Consider the following 23511-nt stretch of genomic DNA (forward strand, 5'->3'; position numbering starts at 1 on the left):
CCTAAGGCCCATTCTCCAGCTGCCAATCTACTATGAGACCCCGGGGCGCACAACACTAGCACGTCTCCCACCAGGTCTACAAAACCTCCTCAGCTCCTATTCGGATCAGTGTTGCGTAGAAGTGGTTAATGTAAGGGACCCATTTGAGTACGGGGACGGGCGCAGGGATTATGGCTTCGTTAGAGTATTCCTCCAACAGCTAGCGGGGGACGGCCATGGGGTGCGGCAGAACCAGTTCCTCCACAGATACCCGCTTAATTAAGGTATTGTATGAGGCTTTATAGCCTCAGAGGGGGGAAATGTTGTGGATAAAAAATGTCATAAAATAAACATGAGGGAGACCTAGTATCCAGTAAAGGGGAGAAGAAGAAAAGACGGGCACCAAGACACACAGAAGTAGTGTGAGGCGGATATTGACTGATATTGAATATTGAATTGGAATTACACTTTAAAGATCTTTAAGAGCAGTAGTAGTCAAAAAAGGCAAAAAGAGGTATACGAGCTGAGCTGAGGAGTGCTACCACACACACACACACACACACACACTCTCGTACAGTCAAGGGCGGGCATGTAGACATAACACACACACACACACTCTCTCTCACACACACACACATACTATTATAACTTTACCAGAATAATAAAAAGGAATATTTAGATATTATAAGGGTACTATCGTATAATAATAAATATATATATATATATATATATATATATATATATATATATATATATATATATATATATATATATATATATATATATATTCTTTATAAAAAATAAATATGTGGGACAGTAGAAGGGTAATATAATGATATTAAGAAGTAGGAAGTACAGTAAACCGGTTTTTCAAGCAGTATATATAATAAGAGATATAGAGTAAATCTGAAAATAAAATATAAACTAGAAATACAGGAAAATATAACTTACTCATGATTCAGATGGTGAAGATTCTCGTCTCGCAAGGAAGGCCTTAATTTTAAGAGAACCATGAAGAGAGCCAGTTATAAGGGTGGCTGGGTCAAACTGCCCCCCCTCGAGATAACAATAAGACCAAGGTCCCATTAGATTGTTTAGTCTCCTCCACTTTCTATTCTCTAGGTAAATCAAAACTGAAGTTTCTAATGCCCTGGGTAACTGGAAAACTGAAGTTTCTGATGCCCTGGGTAACTGAAAACTCTGCTTTCTGATTCTCTGGGTGACTGAAAACTCTGGTTTCTGATCCTCTGAGTAACTAAAAACTCTGGGTTTTTATTTTCTGGGTTATTAGAAATGCCTGGGTTCTGATTTTATGTGTAAATTAAAACCCCTGTTTTCAATTCTATGTGTAAGTGAAATAGCCCTTTTCTGGAACATAAGAGTAAGGTAAATGAGCTCTTTTTTAACCCTATTGGTAGTGAGATCATAGTCTTCTTGAAACATATGGGTTATTTAGTGTGTAAATACAGTATAAATACTGCAGCTTAAGCTCAGGGTATGGAGATCACTTCTGAGAATTCTCATCGGTGTGGATCTCGTGTGGTGGAATGGAACAATAATGCTGGACCCTTGCTTCTTCTCACTCACGGCTGGTGTATTTTTTTCTATCTCCAACTGGGCTCAGAGGTAGATGTGAGTATTGGCTTCTATGTTGAATTTTAAGTGTTTTTGGGTAATAGGCTAAATTTGAGCCAACAATAACTTAGGAACAGGGTGTAAAATTATATTTTATACATCCCAGTAATCACCGCTGGTTCAATAACGAGGAAGTGGAAGCCGCATCACACCACCCAAGCACTACCTAGACAAGGTCATCCCTCAAAACTCACAACAAATCAAGACAGAAACCCAATAAAGATGTGTTTTTTGGTGTGATGAGATCAAGGTCAAATACTGTTGGAAAAGTTTCCAAGTGCTACGGTATGTGTGGTGCAAACCTAACACAGACCATACCTCAACTAACACCATCCCTACAATGAAATATGGTGGTGGCAGCATCATGCTCTGGAGATGCGTTTCATCTTCAGAGCTTGGTCTTCTTGTCAAAATTGAAGGGAGAATGGATGGAGCAAATGCAGCAGGATATTACAAGAGAGCCTGCTTCAGTCTGCTAAAAACAAACAAACAAAAAAAACCTAAAGCTTGGTTGAGAGAAACTTCACCTCTCAGCAAGACAAAGGCCAAAGCAATGCAGGAGTGGCTAAAAATAAATCGGTGAATGTTCTACAGGGGCCAAGTCAATGTCTAGATCTGAATCCTACTGAGAATCTGTGGTACTGTTTTAAAATTGCAAGCAACAAACAACATCCAACAAACCTGAAGAACCTGGAGTAAATCTGACAGGAACAATGGGCAAACATTAGTCCCAAACACTGTGCAAGCTGGTAGGTTATTGCAACAAAAGGTGGTTCTAAAAATTACTAGTCTGAAGGGGTTGAATACCTATACAAGCAACATTTAGCAGTTTTTATTTGTTTTAAAGATCTGCTGACAAATAATAAATTCGACCTTTAAAATGTATTTTAAGCGAATATTGGTTTGCAGTAAGATACTGACTGGAACCTAAGCACTAATGACAGAGCTTTGTACCCTTGAGCCCAACCCAGAATGTTACTGCGAGTGTGTCACTAACACTTTGCAAGGCACACAGGAGGCAAACATGGGGGGATAAGTGCTCTTATATTTTTAGTCAAGGTGGTAGGGTGTGTGTGCATGTGGGGAGGGGTGGTGCAGTGAGAAGTTGTAGTCTTCCTGGCAAGAGGCACGGCTTGGAGGTAGCAGCAGTGTAGGGGTTGTGCCCAGGGCCACAAAAGAAGTGTGTGGGCACCGTTGGGTAGCACGAGGAGGTGGGATAATGTTTTCTTCTTCCTCGTCAACTTCTGTGGTGGACAGAGAGAGAGACGGGATAAGTCACACACGTTCACCTTCCCGCATCTGGTGAGGAGCTCCTGCCACAATTATCTCCTGCCAGCCATGTGTGCTTTGGCCACCCCACCCCATAACCATGTGCTCTCTGTTTGTTTACACCATGTGTGGTGCTGAAGCGTGCCGCACCTGGCCTGGCTGACCCTTCCTGGTGAGATCTGAGAGGGAGCGGGTGGAGAGGAGAAGTTAGGCACAAAGTGCCGGTAATATCCCACAAGCCCCAAAAAGGCTTGTACCTGTTTTTTCGAGGTGGGTCCCTTACAGCCTTGATCTTATATCTCAGGTACTGTGCCTTGGTCAAGCCCAGGTGACACTTCCTTGGGTTAGCAGTCAGCCCGGCTTCCTGGAGACTTTGCGGGACTTCCCGGAGGTAGTGGAGGTGATCGGCCCAGATGGTGGAGTGAATGACAACAATGTCCAGATTGGCTGCAGCGTGCTGTCGGTGGGGCCATCGGGCGATGTCCATCAGCTGCTGGAACAATGCTGGCATCCCAAGCAGGCCAGTACTGCCAGTGGCTGCTGGGGGTGTTGTAGGTGGTTTTTGTCTTGGCATCTGGGGCTAGGGCCACCTGCCAGTATCCCTTGGTGAGGTCAAGAGTGGAGGTGAACTGGGCTCCAGAAGTCAGGTGCTCCACCAGGTCGCCCATTCAAGGAAGGGGGTAGATGTTGAAGTCTGGCACACTGTTCAGCCTCCAGAAGTCATTACAGAGTCGCAGGCTGCCAATGGGCTTTGGCACCACCATAATGGGGCTGGACCAGGGGCTGGCGGATTCGTCGGCGGGCTCCTGGGACACGGTAGAGCCTCTGCCGTATCGCCACTCTCCACAGAGATTTTATCTCATGGTGCACGAGATGGGTCCAGCCCAGAGTCTTGGAGAAGACATCCTGATGTTGGCTCACCAGCTCTGCTATCTCCTGCTTCTGGGCTGGACTCAATTCTTCATTCAGCTGGACCAACGTATGTTCTGTGGGACTAGGGGACACAGCGGAGAAAGCAGAGACTTCTGGTGCAGGTAGTATCCATCTTTTTAACAGATTGACGTGATAAATCTGAGTGTCAGGGTGCTAACTCTATCCACGATCCTGTAGGGACCTTGTCAGTGGGCTAGGAAATTACAAGAGGCGTCTGGGATCAGGAGGAGCACCTGAACACCCGGCTGGAACTCCCGGGGCTGGGCCAGCCGGTTATAGACCTGCTGTTGCTCTTGCTGTGCTGCCTCCAGGAGCTCATTTACAATGGCCATGACCCTGCATCTCTTGGACATACTCCATGAGGGAGCAGTACGGTGAGGGCTGCTCCTCCCAAGCCTTCCGAACCACATCTAGTAGGCCCCGGGACTACAGCCCAAAGGGGAACTCGAATGGCATGAAGCCAGTGGAGGCCTTTGGGGTCTCCTGGATCCCGAAGAGCACATAGGGCAGGAGTAAGTCCCAGTTCCTCCCTTCCTCATCTACCACCTGGTGCAGTATCTGCTTGAGGGTCTGGTTGAACTGCTCCACTAGGGCATCCGTCTGGGGATGGTAGATGGTGGTGCAGGTGTTTGACCTGCAACAGCTGACACATATCTGCTGTTAATTTTGAGGCAAAGGGGGTACCTTGGTCGGTGACCAGTTTCTTGGGGATCCCGACACGGCTGAATAGGAGCTCCTTTGTGATGTTCCAGGAAGTGACTTTTCATAGGGGGACTGCCTAGTCTAGGATGACCAAGATGTACTCGTGGCCCCGGGTGGATTTTGGGATCGGCCCCACCAGGTTCATACCTATCTGCTCAAATGGGACACCGATGATGGGGAGTGAGATGACTGGCGCCGGCAGGGACTTCTGCGGTGTCATGCACTGACACTGGAGGCATTGCTGGCAGATAGCCCGTGTCTCAGCCTCCATTCCTGGACAGATAAACCTGTCCCTCAATTTTTCCAGTGTGTTCTGGGGCCCCAGGTGACCGCCTAGTGCGTGTGAGTGGGCCAGGTGCAACAGCAGTGGGGCCTTGGTACAGGGAATCACCAGGAGATCGTGGACTTCTCCCCGACATTCCGTTCGGTGGTAAAGGAGGCAGGAAGCAGCTAGTGGGAGTTCTGGTCGACTCCTTTCTGCCACACCTGGCCCCAGCAGTGTCTCAGCCAGTCGTCCTCCTTCTGCTCCCAGCCTAGGTTCCCCTCTCTGTTACCCTGCTGAAACACAGACAAGATGGGGTTAGCATGAGGAACGGGCTCACCTGAGGATTTGGCGTCCATATTCTCTTCTCCTTGGACCACGTAGGCCGGCCAGGCCCGGGCCCTCATGGCGGGCATTCTTCATTGGAGGCGGTGCTGTGGCCTTGAGGGGAATCCGGACCACTCCCATCCGATGAGCAGAGGAATGGGGAGCTCATGGATCAATCTCATGAGGAGGGACCAATCCCCCATAGTGGGTGGCAGGGACCTCCCAGACAGACGTGGCCGTGGATGCAGGTGATGGGGATGGTTCCCACAGGCTGGCAGGGGGGTCCCATGGTGGCCGGCCATGCCAGGGTTACGCTGCTGCTGGAGTCTAGGAGGGCAGTGACCCCATGGTGAAATTAAGCTTCCGCGTTGTTGGGGCACAGGCTGCAGCGGGCGGGGATTTCAACTTTTAGTGTTCTGTAGTTGGTGGCCTCATCTGCTGGGAGGGCATAGTAAGCACGTTTAGCCTCCCTCAAGAGGTAGGGCATGAGGATCTGAGCCCAGGTTTCTTCCTCCCACTTCTCACAGAGGACGATGCATTTGAAAGTTTGCAAATAGGCTTCTATGTCGTCCTCATTGCAGAGCTTAGTGATCAGGTACTGGGCTTCACGGGAAGGATGGGGAAGAGGCACCGTGGCCCTGGCTTCTGGGCATCTTTGAAGGTTCAATGATTCTTGGGTGGGTCCCATACCTGCATCCTGCACCAGTGTCACTAATGCTTTGCTGGGAAAGGTGGAACACAGCCACACAGGAGGCTGACATGTGGGGAAAAGTGCTCTTTTATTTTTAGTCAAGGCGGTAGGGTGTGTGTGCGTGTGGGGAGGGGTGGTGCGGTGAGAGGTTGTAGCCTTCCTGGCGAGAGGCATGGCTTGGCAATGGCAGCAGTGTCTGAGCAGTGCCCAGGGCCACGGTAGAGGTGCGAGGAGGTGAGAGAGCATTTTCTTCTTTTCACTTGGGGAGCTTCTGTGGCGGAAAGAGAGAGAGACAGGATCAGTCACACACGAGAGAGAACACGCTCACCTTCCCACATCTGGTGAGGAGCTGCTGAGAATTATCTCCTGCCAGCTGTGTGTGCTTTGGCCACCACACCCCTTAGCCATGTGCTCTCTGTTTGTTTACACCATGCGTGGTGCTGAAGTGGTGCTGCCCCTTCAGCGTGTTGCTGGCCGTTGTGTGAGGAGCGTGTCTGAGGTGCATGTGCTGCAGGACCAACATCACAGTGATTTGGTGTAACCTGTTCCTGTAATGAGATGAAACATGTGCAAGTTTTAATTATTTACCTGTGCACCTATGCTTGATGTGATGTAAGATGATCAATGCTGACATGACATAAATCCACAAAGACTTCAGTCCAGGTCATGGTTTTCCTATGTCTAAATAGCTGGATGTCTTCTTTTGATGGAGCCCTGTACATAACTCATTGAACACTGTCTAATGTGACTTTACTTATGTAGGAAGTCAAAAAATACCGCATATGGTTATAATGCAGTTAATATCTGACGTGACTGAGTCTGCAGCACTCTGGAGCTACTTGGATGTTAAGATGCGACATAGTGAAACATTCAATGGTTAGTTAAATTGTACAGCTACAGTATATTATACTTGTAAATTACGTGCACCTATATTGCTGTGTACATGATACAGTGTACAATTGTAGTGACCTTTATTCCAGAAGTTTGTCTGTTTCAATGTTACAACCAACTTCAGTATACACTTTACAAATTCCACAAGACTTTACAAGATTCTAGTGATTGTTTTGAAAGTCTCTTCTGTCTCTGTCTCTTCTGTCCTGTCTCTAACAGGCTCATTCCATCTCAAGTGGTCCAATACAGGTTGCTCATCCATTTTGAATTTTATAAAAAAAATTGTGATTACCTTTGTGTCTTGGTATTGCAAAATCACCATTTAAAAAAAAGAAATGTATTTATTTTACTTGGTTTAACTATGATGGCCATCTTTGTGTCATGGCACACAATAAATTTTGTTTATATAGCTGTTTATGGAAACCTCAATATCTCTGCTCAGGAGGGGCCTAGCTCCTTGGAACAAAAGCTTATCTCCAGAGCACATTACAAGGAATACAGTTGTTATGCATAAATAGATTTTATCCAAATTTGGAAGTACAGTGCTCAGTTGGGTATTTTATAAATGAACAGTGTGAACCGTGAGAAAAGCAGTAAATGACTACAGCTCAGAAGTCACGTAGTGCTTTTATCACAGGAGAAACAACACAACAGCTCTGTTTATGACACTGTTCATTTGTAAAACACCCAACTGAACACTGTATATCCATATTTGGATAAAGTCTTTTCACACATACCAACTGTACACCTGTACCAACATGATAGATCAGGCTGGTTCTTCAAATCTGGCCCTCGAGGTCCACTGTCCTGCAGCATTAACCTCCGATCTCAAACTCACAAGTTTTACAGCAGAATGCTAGAAGACTTGTTTCTGTGAAAATTTCAGGTTTATATCTGGTCCCCCAAAAGATATATTCAACCCAAAATTGAGAGACATTTTTTAAAAATTGCACTTTCTCACCCCCATTAAATAAAGAGAAGTCTCAAACCTGAAATGTTCTGCATGCACATTATACAATAAATACACAAGGACATCAGCCCAGGTCACTGTTTTCCTATGTCTAACTAGATGGATGTTTTCTTTGGATGGAGCCCTGTACATAATTCATTGAATGCTGTCTAATGTGACTTTATTTATGATACGTAGGAAGTCAAAAATAGATCATATGTTTTTTCTAATGCAGTTAATATCTGAGCTGTCTGCCTCTGCAGCACTCTGGAGCTACTAGGTTGTTAAGATACCTAGGTACCCCCTAAAAAAATTAAGACTGAGACTCGAATTCCCATTCTAAACTGACCCTAAAAGTGGAACTGTGAGCAATCTTGAGCATTACATTTGGCCTTCTAAGTGTAAGTTCTAAGTCTAAAGAACACGAGTATGCAAAATGTTTATACTGTATATGGACATGTTCCTTGCAATGAGAACAGTTTTTGTTCCAAGGAGCTCAGCCCATCCTGAGCCGAGATATTGAGGTTTCCGTAAATAGCCATATAACCAAAATTTGTTGTGTCACGACACAAAAATGGCCATTATAGTTAAGGCAAGTATTTTTTTATGGTGATTTTGCAATGCCAATACATGAAGGTAATGACAAAAAAGATGGTCGAGCAACCAACCTTGTAATGGAATGGAATGGAATCAAATATGCAGGACAATGTGTTAGTTGTGGGGACCATCTTGGAAGAATAGTTTATCATATTTTACAAGCTGGCTTTCAGGACTTATTTGCAATGTGTACTCTCATCTTAAAGGTTAATGTTAATTTTATACTTTAGTGCCACTGCTGTTCCTCTACTATGGACAGCCTTCTGTCGAAGAGGATTGTTTGGTCAAGTAACATGCAGCTGTCACGCTGCATAAAACGGGAGCATGTCTGAATGCTGACACACAAGTGCTCAGCAAAAGTTAGGAATCCAAAAAGGGTTCTTTATTGTTTTTATGGATCTGTTTTAATAGTTTTTAAGCATAACGGTGTATGAGTCAATAGATCAAAAATAATAAGATACATTATTTTATCTACAAATTTTTGCCTTTTTGTAGGGCATAACACCTACCTGAACTATCAAAATCATATCTATTTATATGTCAACACTGATTTTGTTATTATAATAAAATAGGCTTACTCATGGTTGTGTTCTTTCTTAAAGGTTGAAGAAGGCAGCCATGCATCCATGGCTGGTCTGTGTAAGGATGATGAACTCGTGTCTGTTAATGGAGTATCTTGCTCCAGCCTCAGCCTTGCAGAAGTTATTGTTCTCATTGAGAAAGCCACTGACCTCCTACAACTGCTGGTAAAAAGGTACTTAATATTTATAGTTAAACTGAATCAGACAGCCACCAGAAAGCTGTTCCTCAAGATCGCCAAATTCCAATGGAATTTTTTTTTAAATCTCATCTCAAATGTATACATAGGCCTAAGATAAACAGGCAGAACTAATAAGACTATTTTTTGTACCACAGCTCCCTTTGATGTATCTAATCTGGTGTTCACTTTGCATTTTGATTGTTTGTGTTATGAGGAGAGCAATTGTTGTCTCACTAATGACAGATATGACCTTTGACTCAACCAAATGGCAAAACAGCTGCTTTGTGTTTGGATCCCAACACTAACTACCCAGCTCAAGATAGCAGTTGGCTTTTGTTGGTGATATACCAGTGGATTGTGCTTTCTGATTGTGCCAAACTGGCCCATACAGCTTTATAAAGTTTCATTTACTCTCATTTCAATTGCCAACAATTGCTGAATGGTTTATGTGCCTCTTTTTAAGTGTGACCTTACAGCATCCATTGAATAGATAAAGTCTGGGACATTAAACACAATGACCTTTCTGAAAGGCTTCTTGTAAGAACTTGTAAGATAATAATTGATTGCTGTGGAAATACAAGTATATGACCAATATAAAAGTATACACTCATGCAACCACCAGACCCCTTTAACTATTATTTCTCCCTTACAGATGCTGTTTATATCCTCAACAGAAGTCTCAGTCAGTTAACACCACACTCCAGGCTTCCTGGAAGGAATTGAGGGAGCCCTACAAATCTGAGCATCAGCTCGAAACACATTATGAAGAGACAAACAGTGATACAGAGTGCCCTGCAGGGAACACCATGGTCCGAACCCAGTTTTGCATTCCAGCTCCCAAGGATAGAGCTGGAACAGACCCCTTTGACTCTAGTGATAGAGGGCCCAGGTTTGAAATCACTCCAGGAGCTGTAGTGGAATTGCAGTTGTCACTCTCTCAGACCACCCTGGAAGACACAGGCTGTACCTCATTAGGAAGTGCTCGTGGAGTTAAAGGAGAATTGTGCCATCAACCAAACACTGAAAATGATGAGTGCACCACGAGTGCACCAGGCCGCTCTTTCTATATACCCCTGCATGAGAGAGAGCCTCTGGGTCAGCGAGGCGTGCTTGTCAGTTCTCCTTCTGCTTTGCTGGGACAGGTGGAGGTTACCATACAGCCATCTGGGAGGGAATCTGGAACAGAAAGAGTGGGGGCCGGTGGGACTGAGGCAACAGCTAATGAACAACAGGATTATGCTGAAGGAGAAGGAGGGTACACTGACGAAGATCCCACCTCCTTCTCTGTCTCCTTTGGAATTCCATCAGAAGAGGAGGACTCTGAGTCAGAGAGGGAGCTCAACAAGCCAAACAAGCACCGGGCAAGGCACGCCAGTAAGTCTTTTATTATCATTTAGCCTCTTATATTTTTTGCTATTTATTATCCTGAGTGATTAGACATATCCATGTTTTCTAAACTTTAATTAATCTGTTTTGCTATATAATTTTAATGACGTAGCACATTTCAATAAATTATATGAACACTGTGTTATGGTTACATATTTGTTCTAGTACTAGCATTGTTTAAAAAATGTACCAAGGACAAGAGGAAAACTGTTAAAAACAAACAAACAAACAAAAAAAAAAAACTGAGCTGAGAGTAATATATATTTGTATGTTCAGTGTTAGCCTATATTTAAATTATGAAGACATTGTGGACCATGGAACTATGCATGCATTTCAGATTAATTAATTTTAGTCTGCACTAGGTTAATGGAAATTATATGTAATTACAAAATATCTGATTAAATATCTATAATAACTTTGTATCACATGTGCCAATTCCCATTAGGTTAATTTATATTGTTTTAGATTTTTGTACTCACAAGAAAAATAAACTGGATTGAATATCTGTGCTAAACTGTACTGTCTTCATACACAGCTAAGACAGGGAGGGGGCCTAGAGGGTGACATGGTGAGGATAATAATAAAACATAGATACGCTAATGCTGCCTGTTGGGAGCTCTTTGACAGACACCAGCATGTGTGACACTGACTAGTTACCTGATCCCTTAAAACTGGCCATCTTATCAGCATTGAAAAGGGAACTGTTCTGTTCTCATCTGTAGCCATCTCCACCATGAGGTAGACAATTCACATGTCAGACTATAACCAAACATGTCCAAAACTGATTTTAAAATATAGAAATGTTTGTGTACTGAAAGGTGTTACTTTACTACCACCTTTTGCCTAAGGTTGAAATACCATGGATACCACTAGAGATCATTTTTGGAACTCCTTTGGACTCAGTTACCCAAATATCTGTAGCTCATGCATGTAAATACTCTATAAAAGACTCAGATTTTTGTGTCACATTTTCCAATTATTACTACTAGTTATGTAATTTTATGTTTTTAACTGATTTCCTCTTTTCCACAATTCAAATCAATACAAATCATGGCTTTGTATTCTTTTAAATTTTAAATACATAAATTCAATTTAATATTTATAGAGACAAGTGACAAATTAAAGAAGGAGAGAAAAAAAACATAGAAATGCATAAAGTGCCTTAGTAAGTTTTTGGGCCACCACTAGTTGCCAGAACAGTTTCAATGCTCCTTGGCATAGATTCTAAAAATCTCTACAACTGTACTGGAGAGATGAATACCATTCTTCCAAAAAATATTCAACATGTTTTGATGATGGTGCTTGAGAGCACTGTCTAATGTCTGAAAATATCCCGATAGATGTTTAGTTGGGTTGAGAGCTGGTGATTGTGAAGGCCACAGCGAATGATTAAAATAATTTTCAGACTCCTAAAACCATTCACTGAGCATTCATGACCTGTGGATGGGACATTCTCATCCTGGAAGAGGCCACTCCCATCAAGATACAAATTTCTCATCATAGGATAAAAGTGGTCAGTCAGGAAAACTTTATATTCCCTGAAACCATTGATTTGCCTCTTCCCTGTAAGAGGACAAGTGGACCAAACCATTAATTTGTCACAACTCTAATTAGTTGCTTGTGTGCTCTCAAATTTAATTCAAATTTAATTATTTATTGTCTACACTCTTTTACCCATTCTATACTTATCACTGAAGTGATGTAAGTGAATAATTTGAAATATCTCTTTAATACTGCCCTTGCTATCCTCAGTATTCTTTAATCCCCTTTTTTCTCTCTTTTTCCAAGGGCTCCGCCGAAGTGAAAGCCTGTCTGAGAAGCAGGTGAAGGAGGCCAAGTCTAAATGCAAGCGTATAGCCCTCCTCCTGACTACTGCTGCCCCCAACCCTAATAACAAGGGTTTGTTAATGTTCAAGAAACATAGACAAAGGGCAAAGCAGTACACACTTGTAAGCTACGGAACTGGAGAGAATGAGCCAGAATTTGAGGATGAAGACGATGACTACAATGACAAGGAAACACATGCTGTTGAGTTCACAGTTCTAGCCACCAGTGAAACTGAAATTGATGAAGATTTTTTCACAAATTCCTCAGGCCAGAAGAATATTGTAACCTTTGATTTGGATACTGGACTGCTCGAGATAGAGCGCAAGCTTCACAACCAAGAGGACATGAATGCACTCCCTGAAACCAAGGGCAAAGGAGCCCTGATGTTTGCACAGCGCAGACAACGTATTGATGAAATAGCAGCTGAACATGATGAGATGAGAAGTAAAGGTATTCCTGTTGAAGGTATACAGGAAGCTGAGAAAATCTACCAACAGGTGAATCAGCACTCTTGCATTCAGACTAATGACAGCCAGAATTACACTGATGTAAATGTGTATCACCAACAGCAACCTCAGCAGTACCAACAATACCAAGAACAGCATTATCAACAGCAACAGCAGCATCAATATCAAGAATACCAACAGCAGATGCAGTACCATCAGCAGCAACAGTATTACCAGCAACAGCAGGAATGCCAGCAAGAGCAACAAAATCAGCCTCAACAGTACCAACAACAGCAGCAAATGCAACAATACTTTCATAATATGAATGGTGTGTCTAGTCACCAAACAAATGTAGTGCAATCATCAGTCATTAATAGAAGTGCTAAACCGTTCTCAGTTCAGAATAGAGCAGCAGCCCCATTTCCCCCTTCTGTGAACCAACAGCAGACGTATTATTCAGATGGACAAGGGGAACAAATTGCTACCAGAGATGAGCGAATTTCTGTACCTGCAATAAAAACAGGGATCTTACAAGATACAAGGAGAAAAAACAAAGCTAAACCCATGTTCACTTTTAAAGAGCCTCAAAAAGTTTCCCCAAATCCAGAGCTGCTGAATCTTCTCAACAGGAATGACAAGAAGGCAGGCTTTGATTCTGGTATGGAGGAGGATTATCTAAGCTTGGGGGCAGAGGCCTGCAACTTTTTACAATCCACTAAACTAAAGAACAAAACTCCACCACCAGTTGCTCCCAAACCTCACATACACCAAGTTACTCCTGTATGGTCACCACAACCAGAAACTGCAAACCGGCAATTTCAGCAAGATGTTGAAAATAATATCCCTGTAACTACCAGGGATCCTGTCCCTGAAATGGAGTCCACAGTCATACCAGAGGAAGAGCCCTCCACAGCACCTGCTTCTGATCAACATGAAGCTTCTACTAAACTCTGCTCAGAGGTTCAACCAGAAGCAATCAATGCATGGGGTCTATCTGAGACACAAATACAATTAGGTCAGCAAATAGGTACTTGGCATGAAAATCCATCCCAGCCACAGTTACATGCAAAGCCAGAGCCAGCTGTTAGCTCTTGGGGTCCATCTTCAACTGAGGCTCTAGAGCAGCCACCAGTAACTGCTTGGGGTCCAGCAGAGGTTCCATCACAAGTCCTTGCTCAGAATCAGCCACAGATGCATCCACCTTGGGTGACACAATCTCAAGTCCTTTCAGAAGTGGAACCACCCACATCTTTTCAAACACAGTCACAGCCCCAGCCTTCCTGGGTGACACAAAATCAACAACAACATCAACCCCACTCTCAGTCTCAAATTAATACATGGGTAACAGCTCCAATTCAATCAGCACACCAACCCCCATGGGCCCAAAATCAAGTGCCACGACAGGCATCTGTCAGCACTTGGTCTCAAGATCTAAATCAACCCCAAGTACAGCCATCCTGGACCCAACAGCAACAAGAATCTCAACCAATACCACCTTGGACAGCCTCTCAACAGCATCCCCAGTCCCCTTGGAATCAACCTCAGAGCCAGCCACAGCCTCAACCAACTTGGGTCTCTCAGACCCAACAGCAAACCTTGCCACAACCACCAGTTAATACATGGAATCAATCTCAGAGTCTAGTTCAAACACAACCTCCATGGACTCATCAGGCTCAACCATCCTCTCAGCCTTCAGCACAAATGCAGCAGCAACAGAATCCTTGGACCTCAGTCCCCCCCCAGTTACAACCACAACCAACATGGGCACAACAGACTCAAGAGCATCCACAGCAAACAATGAATTCATGGGTACCAGAGCAGAACAAAATACAGCCCCCCTGGAATCAGCCACAATCTCCAACTCAGGCACAACCTCCATGGTCTCATCCACCTCAGCAACAGACACCACTACAGTCTCAGTTTCAAACAACTTTAAGTACATGGACACCACAACCCCAGCAAGGTCCAGTCATTACCATGGGTTCTACTGAAAGTCAGAAGCTGGCTCAGCCATCCAAACCATGGAGTCCACCTCAGACCACTGAACCTCCTCCTCCACATCAACTGAACTCAAATACACCCAGATCAAAGGTACCTTCACAAATGCCTGGAATGGGTTCAGCCTCTAGAATGGGTTCAGCTTTTGAGATGCCAGCCTTGCGAGGGAAAGGTGCTGAACTTTTTGCTAAGAGGCAATCCAGAATGGAAAAGTATGTGGTGGATTCTTCTACAGTGCAGGCTAACAAGGCAAGATCTTTGTCACCTTCTCCTTCTTTACCAGCCTCATGGAAATATTCATCTAATTGTCGAGCTCCTCCACCTTTGGCATACAATCCACTACAGTCACCCTCATATCCACTAGGTGCTATCAAGCAACCTCCCTCTACGAGCCCTACATTAAAGAACAAAAATAAAGTCACTGAGAAAGGAAAACCTGCACCCAAACCACTTAATGTTTTGGATGTCATGAAGCACCAACCTTACCAACTAAATTCCTCCCTTTTCACCTATGGGCCAGCAGCAGAAAAACTTGCTGCAGAAAAAGAAACCGCTGAAAAGTTTGCTGCTCAAGAAGCAGCTGAAGCCCGAGCTCAAAACCAAGCCCAAGCTCAGCCTCAAGCTCCTGACCCCTATGCTTTTATATCACAGCAACACCAGCCACCCCAGCAGCCCTATGCTATGTCTGTTCCCTCTCCTGCTATGCATGATGGCCCTTATCACCACACTCCTAACAGCTACCAGCCTACCCCCAATGCTTATCAACAAGTCCCCCATCAGCAAATATATAATCCACCAAATGCTTGCCAACAACCTCCTTCCAGTTCTTACCAACAATCACCAAGTATTCCCTACCAGCAGCCCCCTTCATATCAAGCTGGCCAATATCCAGCTTCCCAAGTACCATGCTACCAACCAGCTCCAGCCTCTTATGTAGTGCCTACTTGTCCAGTAGCAGGAAGAGTAGATTCAGCTACAGGAAGTAGCACCCTTGCTGCTCCAAAACCAAAGTTCTCAGCCAAAAAAAGTGATGCACAGGTGTGGAAGCCTAGTGCAGCTGAAAGTGTAGATAAATAGTCTATTTCACTTAATTGGCCTAGCAAAGTATGGAACGAGAGCTGTATATAAAGAGATTTCATTAAAAAAAAATCAAAATGCATAAAAATTGCAGTACATATTTTATCAAAGAGCATTTAAAACCTTGATAACAGCAATGAAAGTCTTTTGAATTTTAATACATACATTTAACAAAGTACTTCTATGTACTTATTATACTTCTGTTACAATATCATATTGTACCGGTATTGTTTTAAGATAGTTTCTTCAATTAAATGTTTGTAATTTGAGCAAGTAAATGATTTAGAACATTCATCTGATGGTGAATGAAGAATATGAATATGTAATGAAGGGAATTAAATAAGGATGGAGATTGTTTGATTAGGCAGAGTGGTCACTCAGTACAGAAAGATCTTGAAATCTATAAGACATTCAACTATACCTGTTTATAAGGTATGAATTAATATTTAAAGTGTCAGTGGTTTAAGTGGACAGAATGTTTTGTAAGGAAGTATGAATGGATTACAACATACGATTCAGTTAGTCTTTGAAAGAAGTTGTAGTGCAGCCTTGGCCATATTTATCAGTCAAGGACAGTCATATATTTAATTTATGGAAAACAAATTTGTTATTTTGTTTAGTTAAAGATATATTTAGCTTTTTGGGCCTTTTAAGTATGCAGGAATATATATATGTGATATAGAGTATAACCAAACAAATTATATGTTTAAAAAAATAAGGTTTGAGCAATGCATTATTTCACTATATTTAAGATTTTGTAGATACTGTGTGATGTACTTAAAACAGTTTAACAAAAAAATAAGGATTTATTTTTCCAGCTTTCAAATTATGATGTTAATTTGTATGAATTAACACCTTGGTGGTTTTCCTGCTTTACTCTTTCTTTCTGTTTTTATTATTCTTTGTGACAAATTATACAAATTAGTTTTCAGATACAGAATTAAACATAAACATAAACAACATAAACAATTACCAAGGATTTTCTAAATGTAAAGACACTGAACATTTGGAAAACATTCATTGTAATTGTTTTGTAATTTGGCTGATTTTTTTTTGCTGCATTCTTCCCCATGTTTTCTTTTTCTGTTCTCTGGGTTTTCTTCACAGTGCACTTTCTGTAAGACTTGCCACAGTGCTATTAAAACGACTCTGTCATTCTGTTTCAGATTTCATTGGTTCACATTGCATGCCTCTTTTGATTTCTCCACACTTTGTATTAGCTTCTTACTTTGTCATATTCTTCTTCAATGCTTTGATTAATATGTTTGCATTAGGAAAACAACTGTCAAAGTCACTAGAAAATAATTCTTTGTACACTGCTTTGTACTTGGACTGAATTACCTACTAGACTTGCAAAAGTTTTTTTTTTTTTTAATTGTATTAAAATCATAGCCCAAATCATGGTATTCACTGTTTTAAACTAAGGTAAGTAATGAAGATCATTCCATCCATAACCCAACAACTAATAAGCTAAGAGGATAAGTTACTATTATAGATGCTTTAAATATGGACCTGCATGGCATCATGCAGTTGAGTAGTGCAAAGGCTTGTCATTGCTGAAATATGGAAGTAATATGACTCAAGTCCCATTGCTAGGCTGAGCACTGGCTATTTTTGGAAGAATATGATACATGGAGAAGAAGTCACAATCATTGTACATTAATTTGGTGGGGACCATGTATTGCGAGTATAAATTGAATATACTGGCTAATAATTAACATATAAAAATTAAAGATTATAATTAAAAAACAAAATTAACAAAACAAATTATATAGAGATTTTAGACAAATGTGAGAGTATTTATAAAGCCTCAATTTCATTGTTCCATTTAAATAGACTGATAATTAATACAGGAACCCAAGGATGAGAAGAATTGTACTAAATTTGTGTGTCACTGACAAATTGAATCGTACCTGAAGAAACCCTGTACCACAACTAAAATGCTGACTTAGCAGGAGCTGCCAGTGCAGTGACTCATGGTGCAGCTGTTAAGCGAATGCAAGCATATTCTTCCACTTTTTAAACAGCAGGTGGTAGCAGAGTCCTTCTGTTTAAGTTCTGCCTCGAACACTTTTCTGTTTGCTAATCATAGACTCTAACAGAATCATTAAGGAATTAAAAGTTGAAAAAGAGACCACTGGATGCAGGTACAGTTAACTCATCTACAAGGTCATAGCTTCCAGTAAACAATCTAAATGAGAATTACTCAGCAATAAGTAGATAAGGTCATTTGTTCATTCATTTTCAGCAACTGTTTTATCGTGATCAGGGTTAGGATGAGATGGGAAATGGTGTGCTGATGTGTCAATAGCCACCTTATAAAACCCCTGCACTCTACCCTGGCTCAAAAAATCTTGGCTGAGTACTTGGAATCTGCCTTGCTTAAGACCTTCAAACTGTTCTTATGCACAAAACAAACAAACAAACAAAAAAAAAAACTTTAGTATTCTGCAACAGAAAAGAAACTCTATAGCCAAATAAATTTCCCCACTAACTGGTTGCCATAGTTCATCAAATGTAATGTACTTTTACTATTTATAATAATTTTACTACCTTTTTTCTTAATGCTTTGATTCATTTTTTTCCCCCAGGCAATTGGAAGAAGCTCATCACTATCACCGCCAGTTAGACTGTCACCATTGGGCCTTGGTTTCAGGTCTGCATCTGTTTCCCCATCACCCACACCTTCATCTCACGCAACTTACACCTCTCGCTCAACAGAGAGACAGGTATTCTGGTTGGAGAAGGGACGCAAGCCCCCAACCCCATGGGAGGCAGCATCACGCCACCCACTGGGTCTAGTGGATGAAGCCTTTTCCCACCAGGACATGCAACACTATATTGCTTCTAATCTGCGCTCAGCAGCCCATCGCAAAATGCTACCCGAACCTCCAGCTGAGTGGAAGGCCAAGGTTTCCTATGAGCCTCCGCAAAAGAGCCAGGGCTGGAGAATGAGTCAGTCATCTTTGTCTTTCCTTTCCCCAACCAAAAGCACAGCATCTGCCCCTGCTGCTCCTGTACCATATGGATCACCTTTGAGACGGTCTCAGCCACCGAGATCTATGACTGAGGCCAGTCTTGGCTCCTCTATGTCTGGGCTACAGTGCAGAAGGCCTCTGGGACAGTCAGTATATAGAAGCACATACAGTAACACCTGGAGACGGTAAATTCATGGTAGTATTTTTAATACTTGGGTTTCAAAAGACAGTGCAAATACAGCAGGTTCTGAATGCTTTTGTACAGAGTCGTTTTTAAAAGTATCCTTGAAAGAAATTACCTGTCACTGTAATTTCTAAAAAGTAGAAGAGCATGATTGAACATTTGAAATGTTGTTTATTGGGGGATTTAGAAAAGTCTGAAAGATGGAAATGTTAGGTGCAGAATAGCAGTTTGTTTAGCAGCTGATGATGAGGCAGAACTTCCAAATGCTTGAAATATTGCAGTGCTTCGATATTGTAATACAGTAAGATGTGTATACAATACGTAAATAAGTATATCACTGCCAGTTTTGTTACTATATGTTTTCATATACACAATAATCAATCATATAAATAACAAGTCCTATTGGTGAAAGACTGGTGAGACTAGATGAGAGGTTTCATGGAAAATATTCCATATTTCCACAGCACATTAGCAGCATATTAAGTTCACATTCCAAATTTCTACACTGCATAAGTGGCATGTTAATATGCTTTAAAAAATAAAACCAATTTCAGTAACTAAAATTAATGTTGGGCAATATTAAGTAATACCTTTGCTAACATGATCAACAGACAAGCTACCACTTCAGTAATGGCTAGTTCATGTTAATGTTGACAAATTAACCTTAAATAATGCATTTTTTAACATGAATATCATCAATTATATAAAATGAATAGAGCCTAAAAATAGTGTTTAGTAATGCTTATTACTGTACTTAACTCCAGGCATATTGCATATAATGAACAAACCCTAATTTCTGTTTACTAATGGTTAATAGGTGGTTGGGATACATTACTATGACATGATCGGTTTTTAATATGTAGCAGTTTCCTTTGTTGGTACATAAATAATTTCTAGCTTGCAATACTACTAAAATGGTAATTTAATATTGGCTATGGACAACATTAACTAATACAGTTATTACTTGTCTACTTAACATGAACTAGCCATCATCGAAGCTGTACCCTGTGTGCATACTAGAAAGTGCATTACTCAATGCTACCTAATGTTAGTTAGGTCAGTTCTTATTGTAACCACAGTGTTACCACAATTTTGTATTTCGTATAGGTTTCTATTATATTAAGCATTTTTCTTCTCATAGGGTTGAAAATGCATGCATTTATTCACATGCGTTCACATGAACTGAGAGTTCAGCACAAACGTGATTTTTTTTATTGATGTGGGGCTATGAAACAAGCTGAAACTGTGGAATTATTGCAATGTACTTAGGTGACAAATAATGTGAGACAGGTGGAAAAACCTACATGGAGTAATCTTAGTAATGTATTGTTAGTTAATGCATAACAGCCACTGTTTCTTCCCCTTTAATTTGTCTACTGTCTGTAGTTGTTTCATATGTCCCACTTTTATTTGCTCCAGTGTGTCACTGTTGTCATTTTTACTTGAGAGCCCAATGTGGCTCATGCTACCTTAGCCCCTGTAGCAAATTTATGTGAGTTTCAAGCCACAGCAAATCATGTGTTTGTATGATGTTATTTTAGCACACAGTTTAGTTTGTCAAGGGTGCCTTTCTCTTTTTTTTTGTCACAGTCCTGTTACCAATTTCCCAATATTGCATGCTCTCATACTGTGTTTAGCGCAAAAGATTTTCATTAGCCTCTGAAGGTGACAATGTATAGTTTATCAATTGTTAGTTAGCTTTTAGCACTTTTTTTGCCAGAGAAAAGATTTGTAAGAAAAGCACTTCTGAATCCACAATTAAATTGAGATTTGAGGTTCAGATGATGTTGCTTAGTATTTTGTTAAAGTTCTCCTCTGATTGGTTAACCTTCCTCATTTTCTGTTATACCATGGTCACTAAGAAATACATATACCTTTCTTCTTTGTTGACCCCTATGTTGACAAATGTGACACAAGATTTTGTTTTTCACCTTTTTAAAAATTAAATATGTAAATTTGAGTGGAGTGCAAAAGTTTGCATACCCTTAGACAGAGAATATATTTCATTTACAAAGAGGTATTTAATGTGCCACATTCTTAGTTCTTTCTTGATTATAAGCAACATAAATGGTCAAAGAGTGTATATGAAGAGAATACTATATTGTTCAGTAATGTGCACCTTCTCAATATGTTATATAAATATTATCTAATAACTTGTATGCCCACCCTTTGCTTTTATAAAAGACTCAAATCTCTTTCATATACAGTAGCTATTCATGTTATTTCATTTAGGGAATCTTTGCTTTTAAGTAATTCTTTATATAAAGGGAAGTTTTCAGGAAAAAAACAAAGGTTGTCCAAGGTGAGGATTATTTTTGACTGTTGCTTCAGTCAAAACTATCTATAGTTTTGAGCTCAATATAAAGTCTGAATTTATAATACAAAGAAGAAATACTCTACATACAGTTTGTAAAATGTGAATTGCAGAATTTTTTTTACATTAATCTGGTTTACTGTAACAGCTCCTGGCTCATGCCTTTGTTGGTCACATTTTGTTCCCTGTGTCACTGTCACGAATGGGAGGTGAAGGATGATGCAAGTGCAGACAATTTATTAAATAAAATGCAAACAAACAAAGAAAAAACAAAAACCATAAACATGAACCGTGGATACAAGGCAAAGCACATACAGACTATAGGCAATACTGTAGCACACATGACAACAAATGATAACTACAAGAAATGCTTGATGATGAGACACTGAAAAAAAATAGAACTTAAATAGTTGTGCTAACAGGGCCTAAGGAGACACAGGTGAGAGTGATTAATGAGACGTGACATGCAGGGGCTGATGGGAAGTGTAGTTCTGTGACCCTTTGGCACTACCATGACAATCATATATTATTTTAGAGATACTTATAGTAAAACAGTTTCATAAACATACACTGTATGGTCAAAAGTATGTGGACACCTGACTATCACACACACATATGTGGTTCTTCCCCAAACTGGTGCCACGAAGTTGGAAGCACACAATTGTATAGGATGTCTTTGTATGCTGTAGCATTAAGATTTCCCTTCACTGGAACTAATGGGCCCAAACCTATTTCATCATGACAATGCCCTTGTGTACAAAGCAAACTCCATAAAGTCATGGTTTGCCAAGATTGGTGTGGAAGAACTCGAGTGGCCTGCACAGAGCCCTGACCTCAACCACACTGAACACCTTTGTGATGAATTTGAATGCGCTCCAGGCCTCCTTGCCCTACATGAGCTCTCAACCTCACTAATGAATGGTCATATCCCCACAGCCAAGCGTCAAAATCTAGTGGAAAGCCTTCCCAGAAGAATAGAGGTTATTATAACATCAAAGGGGGACTAAATCTGGATGAAACCTGGATGTTCAAAAAGCATATGTGAGTGTGATGGTCAGGAGTTCGCACTTCTGGCTATATATTGTACATTCACATATAAAAAATATTAATTAATACAAATGTTGCTATTTGAGTGATTTACAACACACAAATGCAATAAATAAATATATATGTACAGTCCCCTCAGAAACTATTGGAACAGCAAGGGCAATTGTCTTTTTTTTTTTTTTGAGATCAAAAGATGAATATATAAAGAGAGTGTAGAATTTTCTGGTATTTGTATATAGATGTGTTAAATGCCATAGAACATAGCACATTTTGTATTAGCCCGCCTAACTTGTAGGAAAACAATATTGGAACATGTGACTGACAATTGTTTCTTGTTACCCAGGTATGTCTTGTTAGATTGATTGTTGAAACAATAAATATCTCTGAACATCTACTCTTGGGTTGAGCCTTCAGTTTCAACCGTGAAGATTGCATTTGTTGTTAAAAAGGATAAACCAACATGAAGATCAGAGAAATGTCTAGGGGAGAAAAGCAAGCCATTTTGAAGCTGAGAAAAGAGGTAAAAAAAATAATAATCAGAGGCATTGCACAAACATTTGGCATAGCCAATACAACAATTTTACATGTCCTGAAGAAGAAAGAAACCACTGGTGTATTGAGCAAAGGACACTGAATGGGTCGGCCAAGAAACATTGTGAGAACTGTGAAGATATCACCAGCAACCTTCACAGGGCACTGGTAAAGGTATCACAATACACCATTCAAAGAAGTCTTCGAGAGCAGAAATATAGAGGCCATATTACATGATGCAAACCACTCATAACCAGTTATGATAAGCAATTCTATTGGATCCCCAGATTGGAATTCACAAAGAAATACAGAGATGAGCTTTAAAATATCTGGAATCAAGATTAACCTCTACCAAAGTGATCCAAAGGCCAAAGTGTGGAGAAAGAAAGATCTGCTCATGATCCAAAACATACAAGCTCATATGTGAAACATGGTGGAGGTAGTGTCATGGCTGCTTTATTTCATGGCTGCTTCTAAAACAGGCTCACCAACAATTTGGTGATGCCACTGAGTCACAGGCTTGATGCAGTTATTGCAAACAAGTGATATGCAACCAAATATTAAGTGTGATTTACTTTAATTTACTTCAAGACTAATCTGTTCCTATACTTTTGCTGATGTAAAATAAACAAACAAACAAATAAATAAACAAATAAACTTAATTGCCATGTAGAACAGATAAACTCCAGTGATCAGTTACACCCAGAACTGACATTACCTAGCTTTAT

General features: G+C 41.0%; 1 protein-coding gene across 6 annotated transcripts in view; it reads left to right on the forward strand.

Moving 5' to 3' along the window:
* Positions 1-22646, forward strand: part of LOC108267609 (synaptopodin-2) — a 42699-nt gene extending 20053 nt beyond the window's left edge. For 2 of the 6 annotated variants that reach the window (XM_017471855.3, XM_053681323.1), the window contains 3 exons: positions 8838-8989; positions 9648-10369; positions 12170-16884. In XM_017471855.3, the coding sequence (XP_017327344.1) occupies positions 8838-8989; positions 9648-10369; positions 12170-15729 (4434 nt within the window). In that variant the 3' untranslated portion in view covers positions 15730-16884. Of the gene's footprint in view, positions 1-6513; positions 6675-8837; positions 8990-9647; positions 10370-12169; positions 16885-18320 lie in introns of those variants that run through there. The other 4 variants (XM_017471856.3, XM_047156816.2, XM_047156818.2 and 1 more) reach the window with 4 other exon arrangements.
* Positions 22647-23511: the final 865 nt, after the last annotated feature.

Source organism: Ictalurus punctatus, chromosome 7 (assembly GCF_001660625.3).
Source record: "Ictalurus punctatus breed USDA103 chromosome 7, Coco_2.0, whole genome shotgun sequence".
Lineage (NCBI taxonomy): Eukaryota > Metazoa > Chordata > Actinopteri > Siluriformes > Ictaluridae > Ictalurus > Ictalurus punctatus.